Source organism: Hyperolius riggenbachi, chromosome 4 (assembly GCF_040937935.1).
Source record: "Hyperolius riggenbachi isolate aHypRig1 chromosome 4, aHypRig1.pri, whole genome shotgun sequence".
Lineage (NCBI taxonomy): Eukaryota > Metazoa > Chordata > Amphibia > Anura > Hyperoliidae > Hyperolius > Hyperolius riggenbachi.
The window spans coordinates 435,313,893-435,338,444 of NC_090649.1; the positions used below are offsets into that span (position 1 = coordinate 435,313,893).

The 24,552-nt window shown below is 41.9% G+C and overlaps 1 protein-coding gene across 2 annotated transcripts in view; it reads left to right on the plus strand.

Moving 5' to 3' along the window:
* Nucleotides 1-24,552, plus strand: part of PLCB1 (phospholipase C beta 1) — an 887,760-nt gene that overhangs the window by 500,644 nt on the left and 362,564 nt on the right. For both annotated transcript variants that reach the window (XM_068232505.1, XM_068232506.1), the window contains one exon: nucleotides 4,825-4,904. In XM_068232505.1, coding sequence (XP_068088606.1) covers nucleotides 4,825-4,904 — 80 coding nt within the window. The remainder of the gene's footprint in view (nucleotides 1-4,824; nucleotides 4,905-24,552) is intronic.

The following is a 24,552-nucleotide window of genomic DNA, read 5'->3' on the forward strand; positions in this document are numbered from 1 at the left end:
TGCGGTTGACAGGTGAGTGGTTAGGGAGGGGACTGTGTGGGAGATGCCTACATGCGGCGGTCCCTGTAAAAGATGTAATCAATGATTACGTCCAACCAAGCCCCCCACCTGAATGCTAATTTGTGCAGATCCTGCTAGATCGGTATGGCAGGCAAAGGGTGTATGACAGTGCACCTGATTGGCTGACTGGCGCCTGCTGGCCAGATAGAGGTAGGAAAATGCCTGAACTGGTAGTAAGCATTTGTGTGTGTTGCAGTTTGCATTCAGTTTGGAGGTGATGGGGGTGAAGTCCCTGGAGGTGAGAGAGCCAGGGCTCACCCACATTTCCCTCTGGGTATCGCATGGTGGTTTGGGGGCCCCAGCAAGTGAGAGAGGCTGGGCCCCCCGGCTGTCGTGCGAACCAGTGTTTGCGTAACCAGAATTATCAGATCACCCAATGAAAATGGCATCTCCCATATAAATCCCGTCACCGGCAAGAGATCACCGTGGACAGTCAGAGAGGAACCTTAGGCATGCGAGCAATCAGGGCCAATCACAGCGCCCGCTGCTCCTTTTCCTAACTGGTGCCATAGTCTGGCGGGTGGGACCATGGCACCATCATTGGGCCAATCACTGCACTGGATCAGTAGCAGTGACCTATCAGAATTCCCTTCTACTGGTGCCACGGGTCGAATGAGGGCGGATATTCGAGGAAAGCATGGATGAGGAGGGTAGTGTGGATGCCAGGAAGTTGGGCACAAGAGCGGAGAGGAGAAAGGCGCCAGATGGCTCATACTGTTTGTCTAAACATCGCCCCCTAGATTCTGCTGCCTGAATCACGGGATTCAGGTGGCTTCATGGTAGGACCGCCTCTGGCTATAGTTATTTCACTGTACACAACACTCACATTGCTTCTATAACGTGCATTAGGCAAATAGTCATAGAACCAATGTGGGCATTGTGTACGTAATACAAGTTGCGCTATGTGCACAATGCGCACTATGCTACTTGCGCTTATACCGGTAACATCACTATGCGCTATCTGTGAACGCCCGTTTTACCATTATTTAGTGTATCAACCCCCACAACATAAAACTCTAAAAGCGGACCTGAACTCAGAACTTCCGCTATGCACTAAAAGATAAGCAACAGCATAATAACGTTTAAAGAAAAACATCTCTTTGTTACAGCTGATAGAAATCCTGCAATAAATTTGCAGTGTATCTACTTACTGTTTTCATGGAAGCAGAAATAGGGTTAACATCCTGTGTTTACAGATTAGCTGCTCTGCCAGGAAGCCAGCGGACGCAGCTGAGAGATCAAATTACAATTGTGATTAGTCACAGATGAGGGGGGACTAAACTTACAAAATAAATACAGGGTGCATTTCTATAGGTTTTTCTTCTGTCCTGTGCAAAAAGTGGACCTAAACTCTTGCACAGAACAGATGGAAAACATAGAGAAATGCACCCTGTGTGTATTTTGAGAGTTTAGCCTGTCTAATTCTCCCTCATTTATGTCTAATCACAAGTTGTAATTTGGTCTCTCCCCTGTCACCCGACTGCCACTGCAGATAAGGCAGATACACTCATTTGAAAACACAGGATGTTAACAATATGTCTGCTTCCATGAAAGCAGGAAGTGGAAGCAGTGCAGATTTATTGCAGTCTTTGTATCAGCTGTAACAAAGAAATGTTTTTCTTTAAAAGTTATTATGCTGTTGCGTATCTTTTAGAGCAGAGAGGAAGTTCTAAGTTCAGGTTCAGCTTTAACAGCATTTTTCAAAGAATAATTAGTGAATCTCATAAAAGCAATCCCATTTCATAATAGCCTGACTTCAGAGCAGCCGCGCTGTAATCTGCATGCGGTTACACAAGCATGAATTCCATGTTATGTGCTGCTGATGGATAGATGAGAGCAGTTGTCATGCAGAGGGCTAATGTGCACACAAGCTAATCTGGAGTGAAGGGAGAGACTGAGGGATTTATGACGCTGAACTGCAGTGCACAGTTTCAACAGACATATTTCCTTCATTGTTTATTAGACCTTCCATCCTCCAGCCTGAAAAATACACTTCCAAAAAAGCCTGGTTGTGTTAATAATGAGAGATCCACAAATCATGTCTCCATTTTCCTCTAACTGGATCAGTAATTCAAATTTATGTCCTGCTCAATAAGAGGCCCTGTCACGAGTGCAGGCTGCCAACGGGCCTAATAACCATCGCTCAGAGGCAGGTATGGTGCACCGAGCCTGTCAACCAGCGCCACATTCATCTTCCCAAGGGGAGCATGGCTAAGGAGGTTCACTTTTCCGTCTGGGCAATTTAGCATCTAAATGGCCGTATCAAATAAGCCAGACTCGTTTTGTAAACTGCGGTAATGAATTAAATGATCAGCTAAAAACCTGGCACAATGGCTGAGCCTCACTTAATCACCGATAGGCTTGTGAGAAAGTTCTTTCTTGGTCTCTGACAGGTTAAAGGAGACCTCCATGCAGCAGTCATTACAGATATCCCTCTTGTAGTTAGCTACTGCAGGTCATCTTTAAATACTTTTATTTGTATGCCTTTATTATGCTGGTAATGAACACCTCTATATGTGCATGGAATAGTAGCAATCCTTAAAGAACCTCTGTCGTGAAAAGCTTTATACAAGAAGTACATTTCTTCCAGAGTAAAATGAACCATCAATTACTTTTCTCCTATGTTGCTGTCACTTACAGTAAGTAGTAGAATTCTGACATTACTAACAGATTTCGGACAAGCCCATCTTCTCATGGTTTTTTTTAGGGTTTTCTTTATTTTTAAAAGCCGTTTGTTGCTGCGTCCAACTGCCAAAGAAGTGTACGGTGAATAGCGAGGCTGGCCAGCATCATTGTATAAATCTTTTTCAAGGAATGTCTTTATAAAGAATAAAGAATAAAGGCCATGCTGAGAATCCCCCATGAAGAGATGGACCAACTTAAAAACCTGTCAGTAATGTCAGATTTCTACTACCTACTGTAATTGACAGCAACAGAGGAGAAAAGTAATGTATGGCTCATTTTACTCTGGAAGAAATGTACTTCTTATTTGTATGTGTTTTGAATTTTAAGATTGTCGCGACAGTTCCTCTTTAAAGGAATGGTCCAAGGAAAATAAAAAATCCACTTACCTGGGCTTCTTCCATCCCCTGGCATCCGTCCTGTGCCCTCGCTGCAGCTCCGGTGGCTCCCGGTCCCCTCCAGTGGCAAAGCCGACCTCACCAGGTCGGCTTCCGCGTCAGCTCTCTCTGCGCTCCAGCGTGCGGTTCACTGGTCGCGGTGACGTCATCTGGACTGTACAGCGCAGGCGCAGTAGTTCTGCGCCTTCGCTGTACAGTCCAAATGACGTCAGTGTGAGAGCCGCTTGCGCAGGCGCAGTAGGAATCCTGCGCCGGAGGAAACTGAGGACCACCAGCGTGGAGCGAAGCTGCGGGGTGAACACAGATCGGCAGGCAGGGGCTGTGGGAAGCCCCAGGTAAGTGGATTTTTTTCAACTAACTGTTACCTTACTCTGACTACACCTTTCTGACATTGCAGCTTTCCTTGGTAGGTTTTAAGGGTTCATGTCAATAGAGTATAAAGGGGTAAAGAGGCACCCATATGTGTATAAAATTAGGTTGAAAACCCTAAAATCATAAAGATGAGGTGGCTTACCTCAATAACCACTAGCTCATAAGAGAAGAAATGTGTTTGCACAGGCAACACATTTCGTGAGTCAACTGCCCTCTTCCTCAGGCCAAAACAGGCTGCAAAAAGCCTCAAAAAGCATGAGACGCCCCTGCCTTAGGCTTTTGGCAGCTGCAGCATTTGTATTGATCTGAAGAAGTGGGCAGTTGCCCCGTGAAATGCGTTGCTGGCAAAAATACATGTCTTCTCTTATGAGCTTGTCGCTATTAAGGTAAGCCACCTCATCTTTATGTTTTTTTGTGGTTTTTAACCTAGTTTTATACACATCTGGGTGCTTCTTTACCCCTTTATACTGCATGCACTCCCCATATCATTGAGTTTGGAGGGGGGTTTTCCCCCGGTATTCATTGGCCACCACCACCATTCCAAGAGCCAGTATATTTTCACAAGGGGAGCGACCAAATCCTGATCCATCTGGACACACAGTGGAGTCGGGTTTATTGTCTCCACTTGCTTCCAGCGGTCGCTTGCCCCTCTGCAATCCACTTTTGTGAGTAGCCACTTACTTCTTTTCATCAACTCACCCGTCAAAAACTTACTACGTTGTTTCTTGTTTGGGCTCCTGTTTTTGCTTGCTTGTGACCTTTTTCTCCAGTAGGTTGCCCCGGCAACCCCACCTGTACCCAAGTGATGTCAATATAGTGCTTGGGGCCCCAAGCTCCTCAGTTAAGCTACTGTGCCCGCCGATGCATTGCATTTCATAAATGTACCACTGCATGAATTTACAGGCACTAGCAGCAGAACGTCTTCACCCACAATCACATTTTCAAGTTAGAAAGAGACCTTGGCAATTATTATTATTTTGTTTTAATGGGGATGGAATTTCAAGTGAAGGATCTCTTTACATGTTTATCCCAGCAGCTGCAGCAGCAGCAGCTCAGCCATGCCAGGCAGCAGACTGCTCAGGGCAGCAGTACTGAATGAATAGCTGTAGTCAGGTGTCCCACCATGTGGTCTTGCTTTTATTTATGCTGATGCTGTACTCAGGTAAGTGTCTCACCAACAGATGTTTACCCCGATGTTTTCTCCTTTACCACGCAACATAAAAATATTTGCTTGGCTACAAAGAGAGACAGAACTAAACATCTTATGGCTTTCCTACTTTAGCTGAAGCGTGTTTATTTTATCTCTACTTAGGAGTGGACAGATGAGATTTTCAATCTGGCAACGAACCTGCTGGCACAGAACATGTCCCGAGATGCATTTCTGGAAAAAGCGTAAGTAGCTCCATGTTCTACTGCAAGAGACGCTGCAGCTTATTTTCAGCTTCCGCTCGCTCTTCTTAGACACTTTAACCTCTATTGTGTATCCTGAAGTCAGTTGTCACCTTTGTAAACATTGCCTTTTCCTCCTGGAAGCGTCTGAGGCTATTCCTAGCTTTAGAAGGGAAGAGGGCGTTGTCGGATCTACTGAACTTTTATACAAGAATAAAATGGATTATGGCAAAAGTTATAAACAACCCATACTGTAGTATAACCTGTATTAAAGTGTAATTGCAGTTATAACCAGTGACACTTCGTAGATTGTGGTCAATTATTTAGGATGCCCATTTTTACGTGTATTATCCGGGTTTCAACATAAGAAACGCTTACAATATCTATTCACGTCTGTATATTGTTATGTAACCTGTCCCTCCCAGTCATGTTTAGCCTAGGCTATTTGTTATGCAGAGTTCTCCTCTCAGAGCATTCTGGGAGGATGTTCTCTCTATTATTTCTACTGGCTTTGGAACACACAGTAAACAAACACCTACCAACAGTAGAGATGTTGCCCCCTGTGATACTTTTAGGAATGTAAATCAGGGTGACGAAAGATTTAACAATGGGTAAAAGTTGACTGAATCATTTACAAAGTAATATTGCTAAAAATAAGTGATATTATTCATTAAGCTATATTTAGTAAAGTTCCTTTTTAAAGGAAACCAGGGAGAAAAAAAGTTTTATACATACCTGGGACTTCCTCCAGCCCCATCAGCACAGATCCCTCCCACGCCGCCGTCCTCCACTGCCTGCAGCTCCGGTATCGGGCCCCGTTTGTTCTATCAGTCGCGGCCAGTCTGCGCAAGAGGAAGTGCGCTCTCTACGTATCTCTCCTCTTGCGCAGAATGGCCCTGACTGGCAGAACTAATGGGACCCGATACCGGAGCTGCAAGCAGCGGAGGACGGCGGCGTGGGAGCGATCTGTGCGCATGGGGCTGGAGGAAGCCCCAGGTATGTATAAAACGTTTCTTTTTTTGGGGTCTCTAATACACTTTAAAGTATACCTGTAGTGGTTTCACGAATATATCTTCTGTCTTATCCATCTGTACAAATACAACAATTCTAGTTGTCTACTTGAGTACTCATAGCCACAGTTTAACTTGCTGACTCCTATGTGATCACTCCTAACCCCTCCCTTTTGCTGACTCATGCTGTCTAGGTGAAGAAAAGACAGCATGGCCCCTAATCAAATAACTTTTCTCCAGAGTTTTCTCACTGATGTTTTCACTGCTTTTTAATAAAATATCCTTTGAAGGATACCCGAGGTGACGTGACATGATGAGGTAGACGTGTATGTACAGTGCCAAGCACACAAATAACTATGCTGTGTTCCTTTTTTTCATTCTCTGCCTGAAAGAGTTAAATATCAGGTATGTAAGTGGCTGACTCAGTCCTGACTACAGTGTGACCCTCACTGATAAGAAATTACAACTATAAAACACTGGCTTCTGAGTTGAGGAAAGAGATAAAAAGGGTCAATAGTTCATAAATTGCTCTGCCATACTTCAATGAATGTGTCATTGAGCTAAAACAATAAAACTGTTAAAACTTAAAAAGTAGATTTAAACATAAAATAAAACTGTGGAATATCTTAAAAAGTCATTTGTAGAAGGAAGATAAATACAACCATTTATTTCATTAGTTTATTTTCACCTCGGGTGTCCTCTAAGACCCCAGCAAGCAAGGAACTACTCAAAAGAAGTGCAATATTACTTTTTAGCCACTGTTCAGTTATTTTGTTTTTCAATGGTTAAGGGCTGTAAAGTTATTTTGTACTTCAGAACAACAGAGCAGGAAAATCTATATATTGGTACACAGAAGATGCACATCTAAAGGGATGTGCTGGACAGAAAAAGCAAGTGCTCATGCACACCACTTGTGGGAAGGCTTACAGGAAGGGTCCCAAAACTTTTTCGGTCAAGGGCCGGGTCAACTCAACATACTTCAGACTGCTGGGGGGCCGGAGTATACATAAAATGATGTAGAAAAACATTACATTGTACCAAAGGTATTGTAGACCGCTCCTATTAACATGTGCAGCCATCATGTCTCCCATTTAACCAGACCATTTTAACGTGCAGATACAATGCACCCCAACTCATCAAGTGCAGTTATTATGTCACCAACACAGCAAGTGCAGATATTGTGACCCTAACATAGCAAGTCATATGTGAGCCATAATGTCACCAAATGGTCTGCAAAAGCCTACAGCACAATCCGAAGAAGTCTTTGCGGGCCAAACAAAGAAGCATACCCAGGTGACCTGCCGTCCAATTCGACAACAGTGAATGATTGGAAGCCAGTGAATAACTTCTATCTGGCTTCCATGTGAAAGGGTGGTGTCAGCACTGCTATTCAATATGTGGGCTGCCCATTTTTAAAGATGCAGCGGTCCGCATCTATAAGTAATACATTTTGTGTGTGTGTGTGGGGGGGGGGGGGGGGGCAGTAAAAAAGCCTCAGGGGGCCGCATTCGGCCCACGGGCCTTAGTTTGAGGACCACTGACTTACAGCTTCCTGCCTGACCTGCTCCACAGCTGGTGAGAATTACCAAGCAGGGCTTAGGGAATTGAAGCATGTTTTTGGTATATTACTGAACTCCTACCGCATGCTTAGAAATCTTAGTGAATTTGGAAAAAAGTGTAACATACTGAATGCGGTATTTTACCGACCTAAATGTTTATTTTACTGCACTGCTTTTGATGAATTGAAGCCTATGCGCCTTAAATAGTAGCAGTGATTTACCTTACATTTCTTTTCATCCGCTTACACCTCTCTCACACCGCGCCTGTCCTTGAAAAGCTGGTTTTGGTCGTCTGCACCATGTCATTATTATACATATAGTGGTGAGAGGTGGAGAGGGCTCACTGTTTAATTTTTCACTAGGGCCTATAGCCTTATGTATACACCACTGGCTTGTCAGAGTCATCAAGATACTCCTTGCTTTTTGTTTTAGCTTTCAACAAATCACCTTGATGAGCTTCCTGTTCACTTGCTGCCTGTTATATCCGAATACTTGACAGATGCCATTGTAACAACGAATCAATGTTATTCACTCTCCTAATAGGGGTTTTAATGTTGCAGCTGCTCAGTCAGGCCTTGCTTAAAGTGAACCAGAGACCAAGCACCCTCATGTATTTACCATATGTATCAGTGGGAACATTAGAGAAAACACCTACCCTGCTCTCTCTTTCATTCTTCACTGCTCAGCCTGCTTGTTATTAGCCCTGATAAAATCTCTGACTGAGCATTGAGTCTGGCTTTGCTCAGGAATCATTATAGCTGAGCCATTATAGCAGAGCTACAAGGGGGCAGGCTTGGGCTTTAAAACACATCAGAGAAGGCAGACTCCGCTATAATGATTCCTGAGCAAAGCCACACTGAATGCTCAGTCGGGGATTTTATCAGGGCTGATAACAAGCAGGCTTAGCAGTGAAGAATGAAGCAGAGAGCAGGGTAGGTGTTTTCTCTAATGTCCCCACTGATATATATGGTAAAATACATGAGGGTGCTTCATCTCTGGTTCACTTTAAAGAGACTCTGTAACAAATTGTTTATCTTTATTTCTTCTATGCTATAAGTTCCTATGCCTTTTCTAATGTGGTCTGGCTTACTGCAGCTTTTCCTAATTGCACAGTAGCTGTGTTATCTCTGTTATATGATCTAATCTTCTCTCTATAGTCGGCACAGTCAGGCTGAGGCAGTCAGACTGGAATGTGCAGGGCTGCTTGTGATTAGCTAGAAGCTGTACACACCCCCTGCAGGCTCTGTGTGACTAACACACTCTGCTTAGCTGAGCCTATTAGAAGCTGGTTAGTTTGTTTGTAAACACTGCCTAAAACTGGCAATTACAAGCCAGGTTTGCAGCAGAGAATGGCAGAAACAGCACAGAGGGGACCAGGAGCACATAATGAATAGAATGGTATGCTTTTTATTGTAAGAATTTCAGAGTACAGATTCTCTTTAAAGCTGGCCACTAACGGTCCAATTTTTTGCGAAAAATCGTTCGAGCGATCAGAAATTCTGATTGGACGAAAAATCGTTCACAACACCATCAACTAACCAATTCTTTGCTTCCTATCTATCACGACCACCAAGAAAATCCAAATTTTCGTTCGACGAAAATTCATTCGGGCAACATTTTTTTTTCACTCGTTCATAATCGATTGTGTCCACCAATGGAGATTATTTACAACCAATCCGATCAGAATTTCTGATCGCTCGAACGATTTTTCGCTAGAAATTGGACAGTTAGTGGCCAGCTTAAAGCGGACATAAACTCAAAACTTCCTCTCTGCTCTAAAAGATGTGCAACAGCATAATAACCTTTAAAGAAAAACATTTCTTTGTTACAGCTGACTTAAAATGAATCTTCATGGAAGCAGACATATTGTTAACATCCTGTGTTATTAAATGAGCTTATCTTACTTCTCTGCCGTGGCAGTCATGTGACACAAGGGAGAGCTCAAATTACAACTTGTGATTAGACACAACTGAGGGGGAGTTAGACAGGCTAAACTCTTTAAATACATACAGGGTGCATTTTTCTATGTTTTCCTTCTGTCCTGTGCAAGAGTTAAAGGACCACTAATAAGAAGTACGTTTCTTCCAGAGTAAAATGAGCCATAAATTACTTTTCTCCTATGTTGCTGTCACTTACAGGAGGTAGAAGAAATCTGACAGAACTGACAGGTTTTGGACTAGCCCAGCTCCTTATGGGGGATTCCCAGGGTTTTCTTTATTTTTAAAAGCACTTCGTGAATGGCAGTTGCTCTGTCCAGCTGCAAAAAAAGTGTGCAAACAGGTAGGGGGGCGGTCTGCATCTTTATATAAATCCTTTTCAGGGATTGTTTCTTTAGAATAATAAAGGCCATGCAGATAATCCCCCATGAAGAGATGGACTAGTCCAAAACCTGTCGGTTCTGTCAGATTTCTACTGCTTACTGTAAGCAAAATAGGAGAAAATTAATTTATGGCTCATTTTACTCTGCAAGAAACATACTTCTTACTTATATGTGTTTACAGGCATTTTACATTTTACAATTTTCTTGATAGTGGTCCTTTAAGGTCCACTTTAATATACAGTGATGTAAAGGTCTTCCCCTGTATGGCATTGCTGTGTTTTACTCAGGTCATCTGTGATTGCCCAGTAAACGTCTTCGGAATGATAAAGGTTTGGCGATATAACATTCAAGGCACAGTTCACAGCTGAGACTAGGCCATTTCAATTTACACAGTGTGAGGGCATCTCTTATTGATGTGCCAGCAGCGCTTACCATCAGCAGAGCAGCAAGCTTGCTGAACCTTTAGCTAATTGGATTCTGGAGATCATGCTTCCTCTTCACAGCGGAGTCAGCTGTTGGCGGACATTCTAGTCAATGCAGTTCTGTCAATGAACACCGAGTGGAGTTACATCATTATCCTACCCAGGCCAGTCTGTCTGTCAGACAACTCTATCATTATGCAAAAAGCTAAGGGATTGGATGTAAAGCCAGGCAGCTCTGACCAATAGGGTTGAGCTGTCAAAAGTGTATGGAGAATGGCAAGGGGCCTTCTGGAGGAGGAAGTGGAGCTTGGGAAACGCCTCCTCCCAGATGGAGATGCCTTTGTGATGACTTAGTACCCTCACCTTATGAAGAGAGAATGCATAGGTCAAAATTTGTGTGCAAGTGGAATGATCATACTTCATGACATTATTGGTCATTTCATATATGTGGAAACTGTTAACTTTTAAAAGATTAAAAAGGAACTATTTTTTTTTTTTATTATTTTTATTGTGAGTGGGGAAGGCGATTAATTTCTTTCATATTGTTTCTGCTGTCCATGTCCCCACTTTGGGGAAAGTCACTTCTTCCTGTCCCAGTGTCACAAAGGGCTGGAATGTTCCACTGCTGATGTCACAAAATAGACAGCTAGAGATGATCAAAGAGCTAATGATTCTGTACGGCATGAAAATTGTATGCAGCCAGGTATGGGGCCAATTATGTTTGTTAGAGACAGCATTCGATTTATAGAGATCCAAGCTTAATACAATTTGCATGCAAGATTAAAGCATTAGCATATCATGGACCATCAGTAGTGATGGTCACTAGATGCAGATAATTTTGAGTTGATGCAAGAGTATGCAAATTTTGTATGCAAATTTATGCTGCCTGAAAATGGACCAATCGAATGTTACCTCAGCAGGATTCGATTGGTTCCCTTTCAAGGTGCACAAATTTGCATAATGTTCCAACTCAAAAAAAAAAGAAAAAAAAAAAAAAGGAACTATTGTGAAAATAACTTAAAGTAAACCTGAGATGAGAAAAAAACAGTTTTATACATACCTGGTGCTTCCTCCAGCCCCCTTCATGCTGATTGGTCTCTCACTGTCCTCCTTCGCCACCTGGATCCTCCGGTAGGCGGACCAGTAACTTCGCAAGTCAGGGCAACCTACACATGCGCCCCCCGGCCATGTGCGCTCCAGAAGACTCGCAGGCGCAGAACGCTCCTGGCAGCTGGAACATAACGGAGGAGTGCATGTGGCTGGACTGCACCGACTGGCACTGACGTATGGGATCCGCCGCTTAGCAGATGGATCCATGGGAAGATGGCGATGGACCGATCAGCCTGAAAGGGGTTGGAGGAAGCCTCAGGTATGTATAAAACTTTTTTTTGTTGTCTCAGGTATCCATTAATTAATAAAATTGCTTATTTCTTACAAAATTATTTCATAAATTATTTAGTTAGCATTGGTCCACTGTAAAATGTTTCCTCACCCTGATTTATATTCTAATATGTATCACTGGTGGCGACATCTTAGTCCTGTCAGGTGCTGCTCTGTTTGTTTCTCGGAATTCCAAAGCCAGTAAAAATAATACCTGGTCTCCTAGAATGCTCTAGGAGGAGAATTACGCATAGTTAAACAGCCTAGGCTATGTATCACTGAGAGGGCGGGGCTGCATACCAATCTATTGCAATATTTCGATCTAGGAAGGGTTTCTGATGCTGAAACCAGGTAAATGACCTTAAAAGTAGGTAGCCTGAATAATGTAATGCATTCTTTGGTCTCCCCTAAATATCACTACAGTCCCTCTTTAAAGAGAATCTGTACTGTCTGATTTGTACAATAAAAAACATACCAGTCGAGTCACTGTGATCTCCTGGATCCCTCTGCCATTTCCACCACTCCTCGCTGCAATCCTGGCTTTTAATCGTCAGTTTTAGGCAGTGTTTACAAACAAAAAACATGGCCGCTAACCAGGAAGTGATGTTGTGTGTGTATATATATATATATCATGTAACAGTATACTACAAGTTTTTATTACTTATCTGCACTCCAATCAGGATTTCTCAGCATGGGCAGCCCCCTCCCCCCTCAGACAAGCTGAAACTGGGAGCAGTGACTTATTTGTGAGGGATAAACAAAGCACACACACACAGAGCCTGGAGGGGGCGTGCATAACTTTGCCCTATCACAGCAGAGGCAGCACATTCCTCCCTGGGTCAACAAAGCTTGACAAAGAAGAGAAGATTAGATATATTACAGAGACAGTGCAACTAGAAAAGGCTGCAGTAATTCAGACCACATTAGAACAGGTAAAGGGACGTATAGGATAGAAGGAATAAGACTGAAAATTTTGTTACAGAGTCTCTTTAAAAATACAGTTGATGAATAATAGGGGATGTGTGAAGCAGACAGTAGGAGGACTTAAACCTGAATTTTTATTTTCTATGCAGCTGGAATTACATTGGGTTTTTGCATTAGACTACAAGCTTCTGTTTAGATGACATTGTGCCCTTTAACCAGGGACATAATAATGAATCATGTCTCTCATCCCCAGCTAAAACTTGATGAGGCCTCTTCTTTACATTCACACCCCTTCTCATCTACTCTTGGTGACCCCCATGTCTACCAGGAGTCATAAAACCAGTATGGTTATTATAACCTTCACACCAATATCAAGTGTAGACACAACAACACCTTTGTCTTTAACATCCTCTCACTAATGTTCCAACACATGGGTGATGCTCTAGGGTGGGGCCATCAATCTCAATCGCGTAAGGAACCAAAATCTAAAACCTAGTCTAGGTCACGGTCCAATTTATTTATTACAATTTAACATTTATTGAACAGTGGCAAACTAAGTTTCGTAACTATAGTGAACATAGGGGGCAGGTTAAGCTCCTCCCACTTTAGCAGAGTATGCCTCAGAAGAAAAGGATCAAGATGAAAGGACCAAGGCAAGATGCTAGACTCCACTTCCCTCACAGTCTTTTTAGTAATGGTAAACTGACCATGTTTCAATGGTGTGCTCCTCCGAAAGGGAAGGCAGTGTGCTGTCATTCATTTGCTGCTTACAATGATGGGCATTGGAAGCTTTGGAGGGCCACATAAAATGACAAGGAGGGCTGCACTCAGCCCACGGGCCTTGTGTTTGACAACTCTGGTCAAGGGAGTACAAAATCTGATTGCAATCAAATATACTTCATTGGCTGTTCTAATACCTTCCAAGATTTGGAGCCAGGAAAAAAGGACACTAAAACACACCCCTGACACAGTTTAAGCCACACCTCAATTTTACACACATTCTGCGCAATGCATCAATGCAAAAATTGGGCATGGTCGTGAGATAATGTTGGTGGAGCCAATTTAGCCAAATTTACATGAACCTTGAAGAAAAAGAAGGCCCTAAATATCAAATAGACAAATAAGACATGGTTATATCATAGATATTTTCTACAGTAACCACTTCTATAACTTGCTTGACCCCCCAAACGCGCCTCCCCCCAATGCAAAATCACCTGGTCCTTAAGGGGCGGTTAGGCGGCTGGTCCCGAAAGGGTTAATGTTGTCTTTCTTTCCATTCTGCATGTGAGCAGAGCATGCAGAGGTGCAGATGCCTCAGGAGGAAACACAGAGATACCGCTAACAATACATGATGAGACTAGAGTGGCTGTACCGCAGTTATCTGCTATGATGATCTAGGCAGCCCTGTGCGGCTCCCTCTGGAGTATTGGTCGCTCGCCTCATCAGCTGACAGACACAATCAGCAAACTGGGCCCTGCCAGACAGCAGCCACCAAACTACAAATGTGTTATAAACATTTCTCTTCCTGCAGTATACATTGAGAGTGATGGTATTCCATTATCACCATAATAAACACAGACCTAATGTCTGCAGCTTAAAGAGGAATTCCAGTCTACTAGAAAACACTTCATTCATATTCCAAGGCTCTTCAGTGTCTGGCTCCCTGCAGCACCAAGCCACTTTTCAGGGTTAAGCTATGTACACACAATAGGTCAAACTTAGCCGAGGTGGCCAATAATGACCACCTTGGGTGAGAATTGTGTGTGCATCTAGCGCGTGTACAGCAGCCAGCCAATGTCACCTAAAGATCTGGCAAGCAACCCCCTAACGCCTGCACAGCCCCTGATTAAATTGTTTTCGCTACTCCCACTGGCTGCAAGAAACAGCTCTGTCGTGTGATGGGCCCTCCCCCCAAAATGTAGGTGATGTCAGATGGGCGCTGTACACACATTAGATAATGCATGTTCCACGCGCAAAGGGGTCTTTATCTACCAAGATAAAGAGTTCAATCCAGTGGGAGGAGTTGAACCTAGTGTTTGTATGTAGCTTAACCATTTGCTGTCCATAATGTTAAAATAAGTCTATGCACTCTCCTTCCTACAAGATCTTAGATAACACTAACTTACTTATCTCTGACCTGATAACATCACTACAGAGTTGTAAAATAAGGACAGCAAACCCCTCTCCTCCTCCCATGGAATTCAATGGCATAGTTAATTAGTAAACACGTGTAAAATACACATTCTAGAAGCAGACAGTAGCAAATTGTATACATTACTTAATTGTTACATGTACAACATTATCAAAACAAATGAACTGTTTAACCACTTCAGCCTACAGCGTTGAAAAATGCATCCGAGCAACATTCACCTCCCATTCATTCGCCAATAACTTTATTGCTACTTATCACAATTAATTGATCTATATCTTGTTTTTTCCGCCACTAATTAGGCTTTCTTTGGGTGGTACATCTTGCTAAGAATTATTTTTTTCTAAATCCATTTTAACAGGAAAATTATGAAAGAAATGGAAAAAAAATTATTATTTCTTAGGTTTTGGCCATTATAGTTTAAAATTAATACATGCTACCATAATTAAAACACATGTACTTTATTTGCCCATTTGTCCCGGTTATTACACCGTTTAAATTATGTCCCTATCACAATTTATGGCACCAATATTTTATTTAGGAATAAAGGTGCATTTTTTCAATTTGTGTCCATCACTATTTATAAGCTTATAATTTAAAAAAAATATAATAATATACTCTCTTGACATTCATATTTAAAAAGTTCAGACCCTTAGGTAACTATTTACCGGTATGTTGTTTTTGTTTTTTTTATTGTCATTTTTTTTTATTTTTTTTATTAAAAAAATGTATTTGGGTAATTTTTGGTGTGGGAGGAAAACAGATAATTTTAAATGTAAAATAATATAATTCTTTATTAAAAAAATGTACGTGGGTGCAGTTTACTATTTGGCCACAAGATGGCCACAGTTAAAGTCCTGGAAGCGTATGATCACGCTTCCAGGAACAATAAAGAGCACAGGAAACTTTTTTTGGGGCAGAAATACTGCGGTCTCTGATTAGAGAGCGTCGATTTTTCTGCGGGGAACTTAGAATTATATTCAAATTCACTGATCGGGGAACTAACCGCGCGCCTCATGCAGCGGCAGCAGCACAGTCTATCTGGATGGATATATCCATCCAGATAGAATTAAGTGGTTAAATAAACAAGAGGGATAGACAAATTGTGTGGTTTTAATGTATAATAGAACTGTTTAGATTAAAGCTATAATGTATGAAAGTGGATAAATTGTGTGTTTTTTTCACTTTTTTCCTTAGTTTCCTTATAAAATGCATAGAAAATAAGGTAATTATTAATAACAAACATCAGCCACAAAAAGCCTTATTTGCCCTGAAAAAAACAAAATGTAGATCATTTGGGATAATTATTGATAAAGTTATTGCCAAAATAATAACAGCTGAGATGAACTGTGAAAATTACCAGTGTAGTGAAGTGGTTAATTTCATTCTGTCAACTTGCAATGTGAATTTGAAAAACGTCTGCGTTCCTATTATAAGGATGTGGTGAGGTCCACCACTGGCGCCATATTGCATTTTGCATCAAGAATGGCTGCTCTAGGTCAAAGGTCAACAACCCTATCCACATGTGTAGTGTCCTGGAGGTGCTTGTGATAGGCAGTAACAGCAAGCCCCTCCCAGGAGTGAGAGAAGGAATTGGGAAATTCGGGCAACTGCGGCTAATGGACTGTTTGGGCCCCCATAGGCACTAATGCAAAATATTGGTTATTGGGTGCCAAATGATGAAATTTGGGCACCCAATAAATAGCAGGCACTGGGCCCATCCAACCAAAATTCTTCGTTTTGAGAATTAGTGTTTTGAAAAATAGTTTTACATTATTTTTAATCATATTTAAATTCGTTTTGAGAACTATCATTTTATAAATTATCGTTTTGAAATGTAATATCTTAGAAATGTATTGCCTTGTGTACTAACATTATTTGCAGTGGAGAAAGGGGGCTTTGGGATTAGGTGTCCAGAAAAGGGTTTTAGGGTTGGGTGTCAGGAAGGGGGTTTTAGGGTTAGGCGTCAGGAAGGGGGTTTTAGGGTTAGGCACCACCAGGGGCAGCTAGAGTTAGGTATCTGTAGAGGGAGGGTTCTGTGTGAGAGTAGAATTACGTCTAGTTGTAGTAAAATATTGGTAATATCTACCACTATTTTACAGTGCTCATTATGACAGTAAATACATTTTCATTTTTTATTGTTATAGATGACATTTTGCAATATCGGCTTCACCCCGTGCCCTTTTTAACCACTTCAGGACACGCGCTATGCATATCTACGCCCTGCAAAACTGCAGGCTCAGTGGCTGTAGATATGCATATTGTTTACTTACTGCAGCCGCTCACGATCGTTGCATGTCTCCAGTCCACATTCGCCGCAGCCCTGTCCCTCCCTGATCGGGGAATGGATAACAGCAGTTTCCATCCTCCATCACTGTATCTGCGATGAGTCAAAACAGACAGAAACAAATGTAAACACTTGGTTCTGTTTTATATTCATTCAACACAGAAGTCAGTGTAGCACCATCTTGTGGCCAAAAAGTAACAATACATTCAAATACACTAAAATACACTAATCCATAGAAAAATTAAATGATTTTTGTAATTTTTTTAACCCCTTCCTCACCTACCTTATAGTTATCAAAAGAAAACAATTAAAAAATTATACCATTTGAAAAAATATATATATATATAAAAAACTACCTTAGGGACTTTTTTTTTTTATATATGTATGTCATAAGGGTATGTTACTGTGGCTTTTGTAAATAAAGGCTTGTAACTATTATTATAATATAAAAATACACTAAACGGAAAAAAAGACACCTTTATTTTCAAATAAAATATTATCGCCATACATTGTACTAGGGACACAATTTAAATGTTGTAATAACCGGGGTAAATTGGCAAATAAAATGTGTCTGTTTCATCATTAATAGCACATTTTATCTTTAAACATTTTATTTTAAATGGCGGAAAGCTGAGAAATGGAGAATTTTTTTCATTTTTTTTCTTCTCTGCAAAATGCATATAAATAAGATAAGTCTTAGCAAAATATACTGCTCAAAGAAAGCCTAGCTTTTCCCACAAAAAATAATATATAGATCATTTCAGTGTGATAAGTAGCAATAAAGTTATTGGCGAATAAATGGGAGGAGTGTGATGTTAAAATTGTTCTGGTTTTGAAGGGGAAGAAACCTGTGGTCCTGAAGTGGTTAATATAGTTATGTTAACATATTTACTATGCTATCTCAGATAAAGATAAAACAATGAAAATATTGTTATAGACAATAGAGATGACCCGAACGGTCCATCCGGCAGGTAGTTCACGTGGATATCGGCTACCTGCGCCCATGGCGGGTAGCGAACACTTGGCGCATTCGACCCGCCCCTTTGCCTCGTCATTGGGCTAAAGTTTGACCCTCTACATCACAGTTAGCCGACACATGGCAGCCAATTAGGCTGCTTTCACCCACGGATCCCCGCCCCCCCCCCACCTTATAAAAACGCTGCAGCGTCGGCCATGTTCTCACTCAGCTGATGCTGCTATTAGTAAGGGAGAGGTTGCTGGAAAGCGTTAGTTAGGCTCTTGTTAGCTTGCTCCTTGCTGAAATTTGTTGCTGAAAGCACCCCAAAACAGCTCTTTTGAGGGCTAATATTCTTCTGATGTGTGTGTGTGTGTGTGTGTGTGTGTGTGTGTGTGTGTGTGTGTGTGTGTGTGTGTGTGTGTGTGTGTGTGTGTGTGTGTGTGTGTGTGTGTGTGTGACACTGACACAGTATAGATATAGCCCTGTCGGAGCTGTGCCCTTGCTTGCTGACACACTGTATTAGATCAGTGCATTTCTTCCCACTCTATTTGTGTGATTTAACTTACTAAAGCATAGCTCTCTTTGTGGGTGGCACGGCATAAATACAGCCCACAGACAGTTGCTGGCTGCTTGGTAATTGTAGTCCCACTGACTGCCTGCACACTGTATTACCACCAGTGCATATATTTCCACTGCATCTTTGTGACTGCACACTGTATTAGAGCAGTGCATACCTTTCCACTGCATGTGTATGACTGCACACAGTGTTAGAGCAGTGCATATCTTTCCACTGCATCTGTGTGACTGCACACTGTATTCGAGCAGTGCATATCTTTCCACTGCATCTGTGTGAGTGCAAACTGTATTAAAGCAGTGCATATCTTTCCACTGCATCTGTGTGAGTGCACACTGTATTATAGCAGTGCATATCTTTCCACTGCATCTGTGTGAGTGCAAACTGTATTAGAGCAGTGCATATCTTTCCACTGAATTTGTGTGATTGAACTTACTAATGCATAGCTCTCTTTGTGGGAGACACACTGCATACAGCCCACAGAGAGACAGGGACAGTTATCTAGGCTGTTCTTTATTGCTGATAGCACCCCAAACAAAAGCACTTTTGAGGGCTCATATTGTTCTGTGTGTGTGTGTGTGTGTGTGTGTGTGTGTGTGTGTGTGTGTGTGTGTGTGTGTGTGTGTGTCTGCATACAGGCCAGGCCACAGTCATTGCTGGGCCTTGCAGTTGTACTATCCTCTTCTATCTCTTACAAGCCAGCAGCACACTGTCTATCATCATAAGCTGGGCTTATAAGCTGAGCTTCCAACTGTATCTGTTATTGACATCTGTCTGTGTGGGTTACACACTGCATACAGGCCACAGTCAGTTGCTGGGCCTTGTAGTTCTAGTATACTCTTCTAACTATTGCAAGCAAGCCAGCAAACTGTGTATCATAATTGAAAATTATCATTGAAATTATTACCTTGACATTTTTTATAAATAAAGTTGTTTTTCTTACTAACAAATCTATACATAAATAACTTTCAATTTTTTCTTTCAACAACCTACCTTTCCCTGAAACTTATAAAAACTGATACTACAACTTGAGTACTTTTGCCATAAAGCACAAGTTCTTTATGGCACCGTAACGGTCAGCACTTGTCGGCACTCGGCAGGTATTAGCTCTGGAATTACCAAAGTTATTAACCCATTCAGGTTCCGTGGTTTTCACATGAGAAATGTTCACCTCCCATTCATTAGCCTATAACTTTATCACTACTTATCACAATGAACTGATCTATATCTTGTTTTTTCCGCCACCAATTAGGCTTTCTTTGGGGGGTACATTTTGCTAAGAGCCACTTTACTGTAAACGCATTTTAACAGGAAGAATAAGAAAAAACTGGAAAAATTCATTATTTCTCAGTTTTCAGCCATTATAGTTTTAAAATAATACATGCCTCCATAATTAAAACTCACGTATTGTATTTGCCCATATGTCCCGGTTATTACACCGTTAAAATTATGTCCCTATCACAATGTATGGCGACAATATTTTATTTGGAAATAAAGGTGCATTTTTTCCATTTTGCATCTATCACTATTAACAAGTTTAAAATAAAAAAAATATAGAAATATTTCATCTTTACATTGATATTTAAAAAGTTTAGACCCTTAGGTAAATATTTACATGTTTTTTTTTTTTTATTGTAATGGTTTTTTTTTTTATAGTAAACATTTTATTTGGGTAGTTTTGGGAGGGTGGGAGGTAAACAATAGATTTATAATGTAAATGTGTGTTCATTTTAATTTATTTTTATTTTCAGTTGTAGTATTACTTTTTGGCCACAAGATGGCGGCCATGAGTTTGTTTATATGACGTCACTCTAAGCATAACACATGCTAAGAGTGACGCATCGGGGAGGGAACGGCCAGAAAAGGCGCAGCTTCCGAGAGAAGCTGTCGCTTTTTCAGCGAGGGAGAGGAATCAGTGATCGGGCACCATAGCCCGATACATTGATTCCCTGGCTACCGAATCCGCGGCCGGGAGTGCGCGTGCACGCGCGCGATCGGCCGCGGGAGCGCGCGGTAGCGCGCATGGTTCCTGGACGTAGTTTCTACGTCCAGGAACCAAAATAGGTTAAAGTAACATATCAGGAAAAAAAAATTTGGAATTGTATAAGTAACTTCAATTTTCAATTAAACAAAAAAATCTAAATCAATTTTCATCATCATGGCATCTCGACAACGTGCGCTCGAGCACGGCCATCACTACACAAACATTGCCGCCGAGAGGACTGAGTTTATGCCCTGGGAGTGTCAACTAATGACAACCCTTTGCGACTGTTTGCGGCGGTGCGTTAAATAGTGAGTTTGGTCTGTCAGTGTGAAGCAGTACACTACTTACACTACCTGATCGATGTATGCACACGCAAGATGTTTTAAAGCACTTTATGCCTCCAATTTAGCAATGCAATGGGATTTCTGCCCTTCAGAGATTGCAACCCTACTCTGCATCAGATACGTAATTTTCCCAGGGGCTTTTGGCATGTATCCCACTCCGCCATGCCCCCCTCCAGGTGTTAGACCCCTTGATACAACTTTTCCATGACTTTTGTGTTCAGAAACAGTATTTGTAGATCTTAAAATTCACCTGCCCATTGAAGTCTATGGCATTCTGCCCGGTTTACACGAATTTGAACTTTTTTGGAAGTTGGCGTCTGTGGATCCAAAATCTTAGGTTCGAGTCATCTCTATTAGACAATACTTTAAAATTTTGTCTATACCCCACACCCTTTTTTCCTGCTCCCCCCCCCCCCCCTTATTTGATGTGTGCGCGGGAGAAGGCTTCAGGGTATCCCGCAGTGGCAAGGTACTTTCCAGCTGCTCCTGTAAACTTCTATTTGTGTATTGCAAAAACCTAACGCATTTTCAAAATAACTTTAAGTGCATGTTTTATTTTAAGAACTGCATTTCTGTAAGATTCAGTTATAAAAATTACAGCTAAACTCTGCTTTGAATTGAAAGTGCTATTTCAGGCAGCTCAGCTTACCTTGTTTTTTTATGATTGCCATGGCAACAGTGCACCATTATATGGAAATGACTTACTAGTAACCCCTGGTCTCTTTACACGTCACTGGCTCACTCCGTTCCTGGAATTCTGCAGACGTCAGGGAAGTCAGACGCTCTGCAGTGTCTTTAGGTTTACATGAATAAGCCTTTGAAGTGAATAAGAGGCAGTCCTTTCCATTTACCTCTGTGAACCACAGGGATACGTGATAAGGTTATTTCAGATTGCCTACCTTGTTTTTTGTTTACACAATAATATGTAGTTACTCTACACTACAGTGTTCCTAGCAGAGATTGGCAAATAAGAATGTTAAAGGCTCTTTTCCACTATGAAATGCGATTGCGATCGCGATTCCGATCGCAATTGCGTTTCAATTTCCACCATGCGATTGTGATTGAGCTACTATACTCATTATAGTACAGCTCAATTGCATACAAAACGCGGCAGAACGACGATTGCGCTTTGACCAAAATCGCATCGGAATCGGATCGCACTAATGGAAATTGCGGCTGCAGTTTCCATTAGTTTAATGTACCTTGCGATTTGCAAATCGCAGGCTAGTGAAAAAAGGCCCTAAGGTCTGATGACTGTTACTGCATAATTTTGCTGAGTGAAAAGGGCTCCTGCTTTCTGCAGCTGATAACTCATTCAAGTGATCGACACAGTACTTGCAGCATCGTAATACTTTTTCCTTTCCCTCTTTTATTTGTCGCCTATCTTCTCCCTTTTCTCCCGTTCCCCTTTTTTTTCATTTGTTTCTCTTATTTTTTTTCCACTATTCACACCTACATTTTCCCTCACTTGCACTACTCTTTACCTCCTCCCTCTTCCTCTCCCATCCGCCCCCCTTCCTTCTTTCTTGGTTCCTCCCACTTCATTATTTACCTTCCTCTATCCCTCCTTTTCTTCTCCTCCTATTTCTTTTTCACCTTGCCTTTGTTTGTAGTTTTTATCCTAATTTTCATTTTTTTTCTTTTGATCTTATTTTATTCCACTACTCCTTCCCCCCTGCTGTTCCTCATGTCCCCTCCTCCCCCCCCCCCCCCCCCGCTTTTTTCCAACCCGCCTTCCCCTTCCTTCCTGTCTTGTTGCTGCTATGTCTGGGATGACCACCCTGTTCTCCAGTTTCCAGTTGGTTGTTTGGTGATATCACCAATGTTTAGGTGGCCATACATCAGTCGACTTGGCGGCCGATCGACCATCCGATGATTATAAACGGATCAGATAAAAATTGGTGCCGCCAACAGCATGTCCGATCGATGATGCAACCAATTTCAGGGCGAAATTGGCCGCATTTATCGTTCGGACATGGCGCGTGTAAGACTGACTTGCTCAATAAGTTGCATCGATCAATAAGAGCTTGTGAAAACCGCCGGCACTACGAGAGTTACTCCAAGTTCCAAAAAGGGACAGTCAAGGTTAGTGGCAGAGAGGTGTATAAAGTCACAAACTTCTACCTCAACAATTATTGCTGTGTGCTCATTGCTCATGATGAAAGTTGAATACAGATGCAATATCGATAAAGTTGAGTGAATAGACAATCAGTCACTGCAGCAGTGTTGGATTTATTCAGTGTTCCAGCAATTTCCAGCAAAACATTCCAAGTAATATGCTGTATATACCAGTCTCGGAAGAAGCATCGCCGTGCAAAACGGCCGTTAGGCTGCCCGTTTTTGCCCTGCACCCAGATTTGATGTATGGGCACCTTAAAGAGAAACCGTAACCAAGAATTGAACTTCATCACATTCAGTAGCTGATACCCCCTTTTACATGAGAAATCTATTCCTTTTCACAAACAGATCACCGGGGGGCTCTGTATGGCTGATATTGTGGTGAAACCCCTCCCACAGGAAACTGTGAGGACCATGGTCCTGGCAGTTTCCTGTCTGTGAACCTCGTTGCATTGTGGGAAATAACTGTTTACAGTTGCCAAAAAAGCAAGCAGCAGCTACTTCAGTGACATCACCTGCCAGCAGTAAAAATGTCACCATGTGATAAATGTCAGAATGTAAATCGGGGAGAGGAAAGATTTTACATTGGGCAAACACTGATTAAATCATTTATACTGTACATAATTATTATAAAAATGAAGCACTTTTTTTTATTACATTCTTTTCACTGGAGTTCCTCTTTAAGTATATTGACCACGAAATGTGTCCATTTACTGGCAGACATTTGTACCAACTCATCTGCGGTTCAGTCTGATCACTTTGATACATGTCTCAAATCTCTACCTCTGTATCTACCATTGGAAATTCCTTCTACAAAGTCTTAACCCCACTGATGCTATCCTAAAGGGGCCCATACACTTACAATATTTCCCTGTGAAATCGTTGCGCAAACGCTGACCAAACGATCGATTTCCATCCGAAATCGATCGTTCCAATCGATCTGTCCACGCTGAAGATTTCACTCGATCGCCAACGGGTCGAAAGTGCGTCGATAGCGGCATTCAAATGTCCGATGACCGACGCTAGCAGCAATACATTATCTGATCCGGCCGACGTGTATGCCCTGTATGCCCGCTGTCCCCGCTGTTCCTTCTCCGCTGGACTCCAGCAGGCTTCACCTCTTCCTGTTCCGACAGGAAGTTTAAACAGTAGAGCACCCTCTACTGTTTAAACTTCCCCGGACAGGAAGTAAAGTGAAGGTGGTGCCCAGATCGGAGAAGAAGACAGCAGAGACCGGGGGACTCGCATCGGCCAGATCAGGTAATGTATGGGGGGGGGGGGGGGGGCGGTTACAGCTCCATAGAAATGTGAATCTGTTTCATAGTGAAATCGATTCAAAATCTGTTTGCAGTGTAGGCAGCCAATAGATCCCTCTTTGATCAGATTCGATCACAGAGGGATCTATCTGCTGGTCGATCTGGTGGTAATCGACCAGTGTATGGCAGCCTTTAATGTTGTGAATCTTGCTTTGCAGAGCGTTAATACATGTATATATATATAGTATTTATCACTGTGAGAAATACTATAATTTTCATTCATGTTATTCCTTAAAATATTTTACATTAAGCAGGTCCAGACCACTCACTAGTTCCGCTGTTGAATATTGTACTCATTTCTTGAGT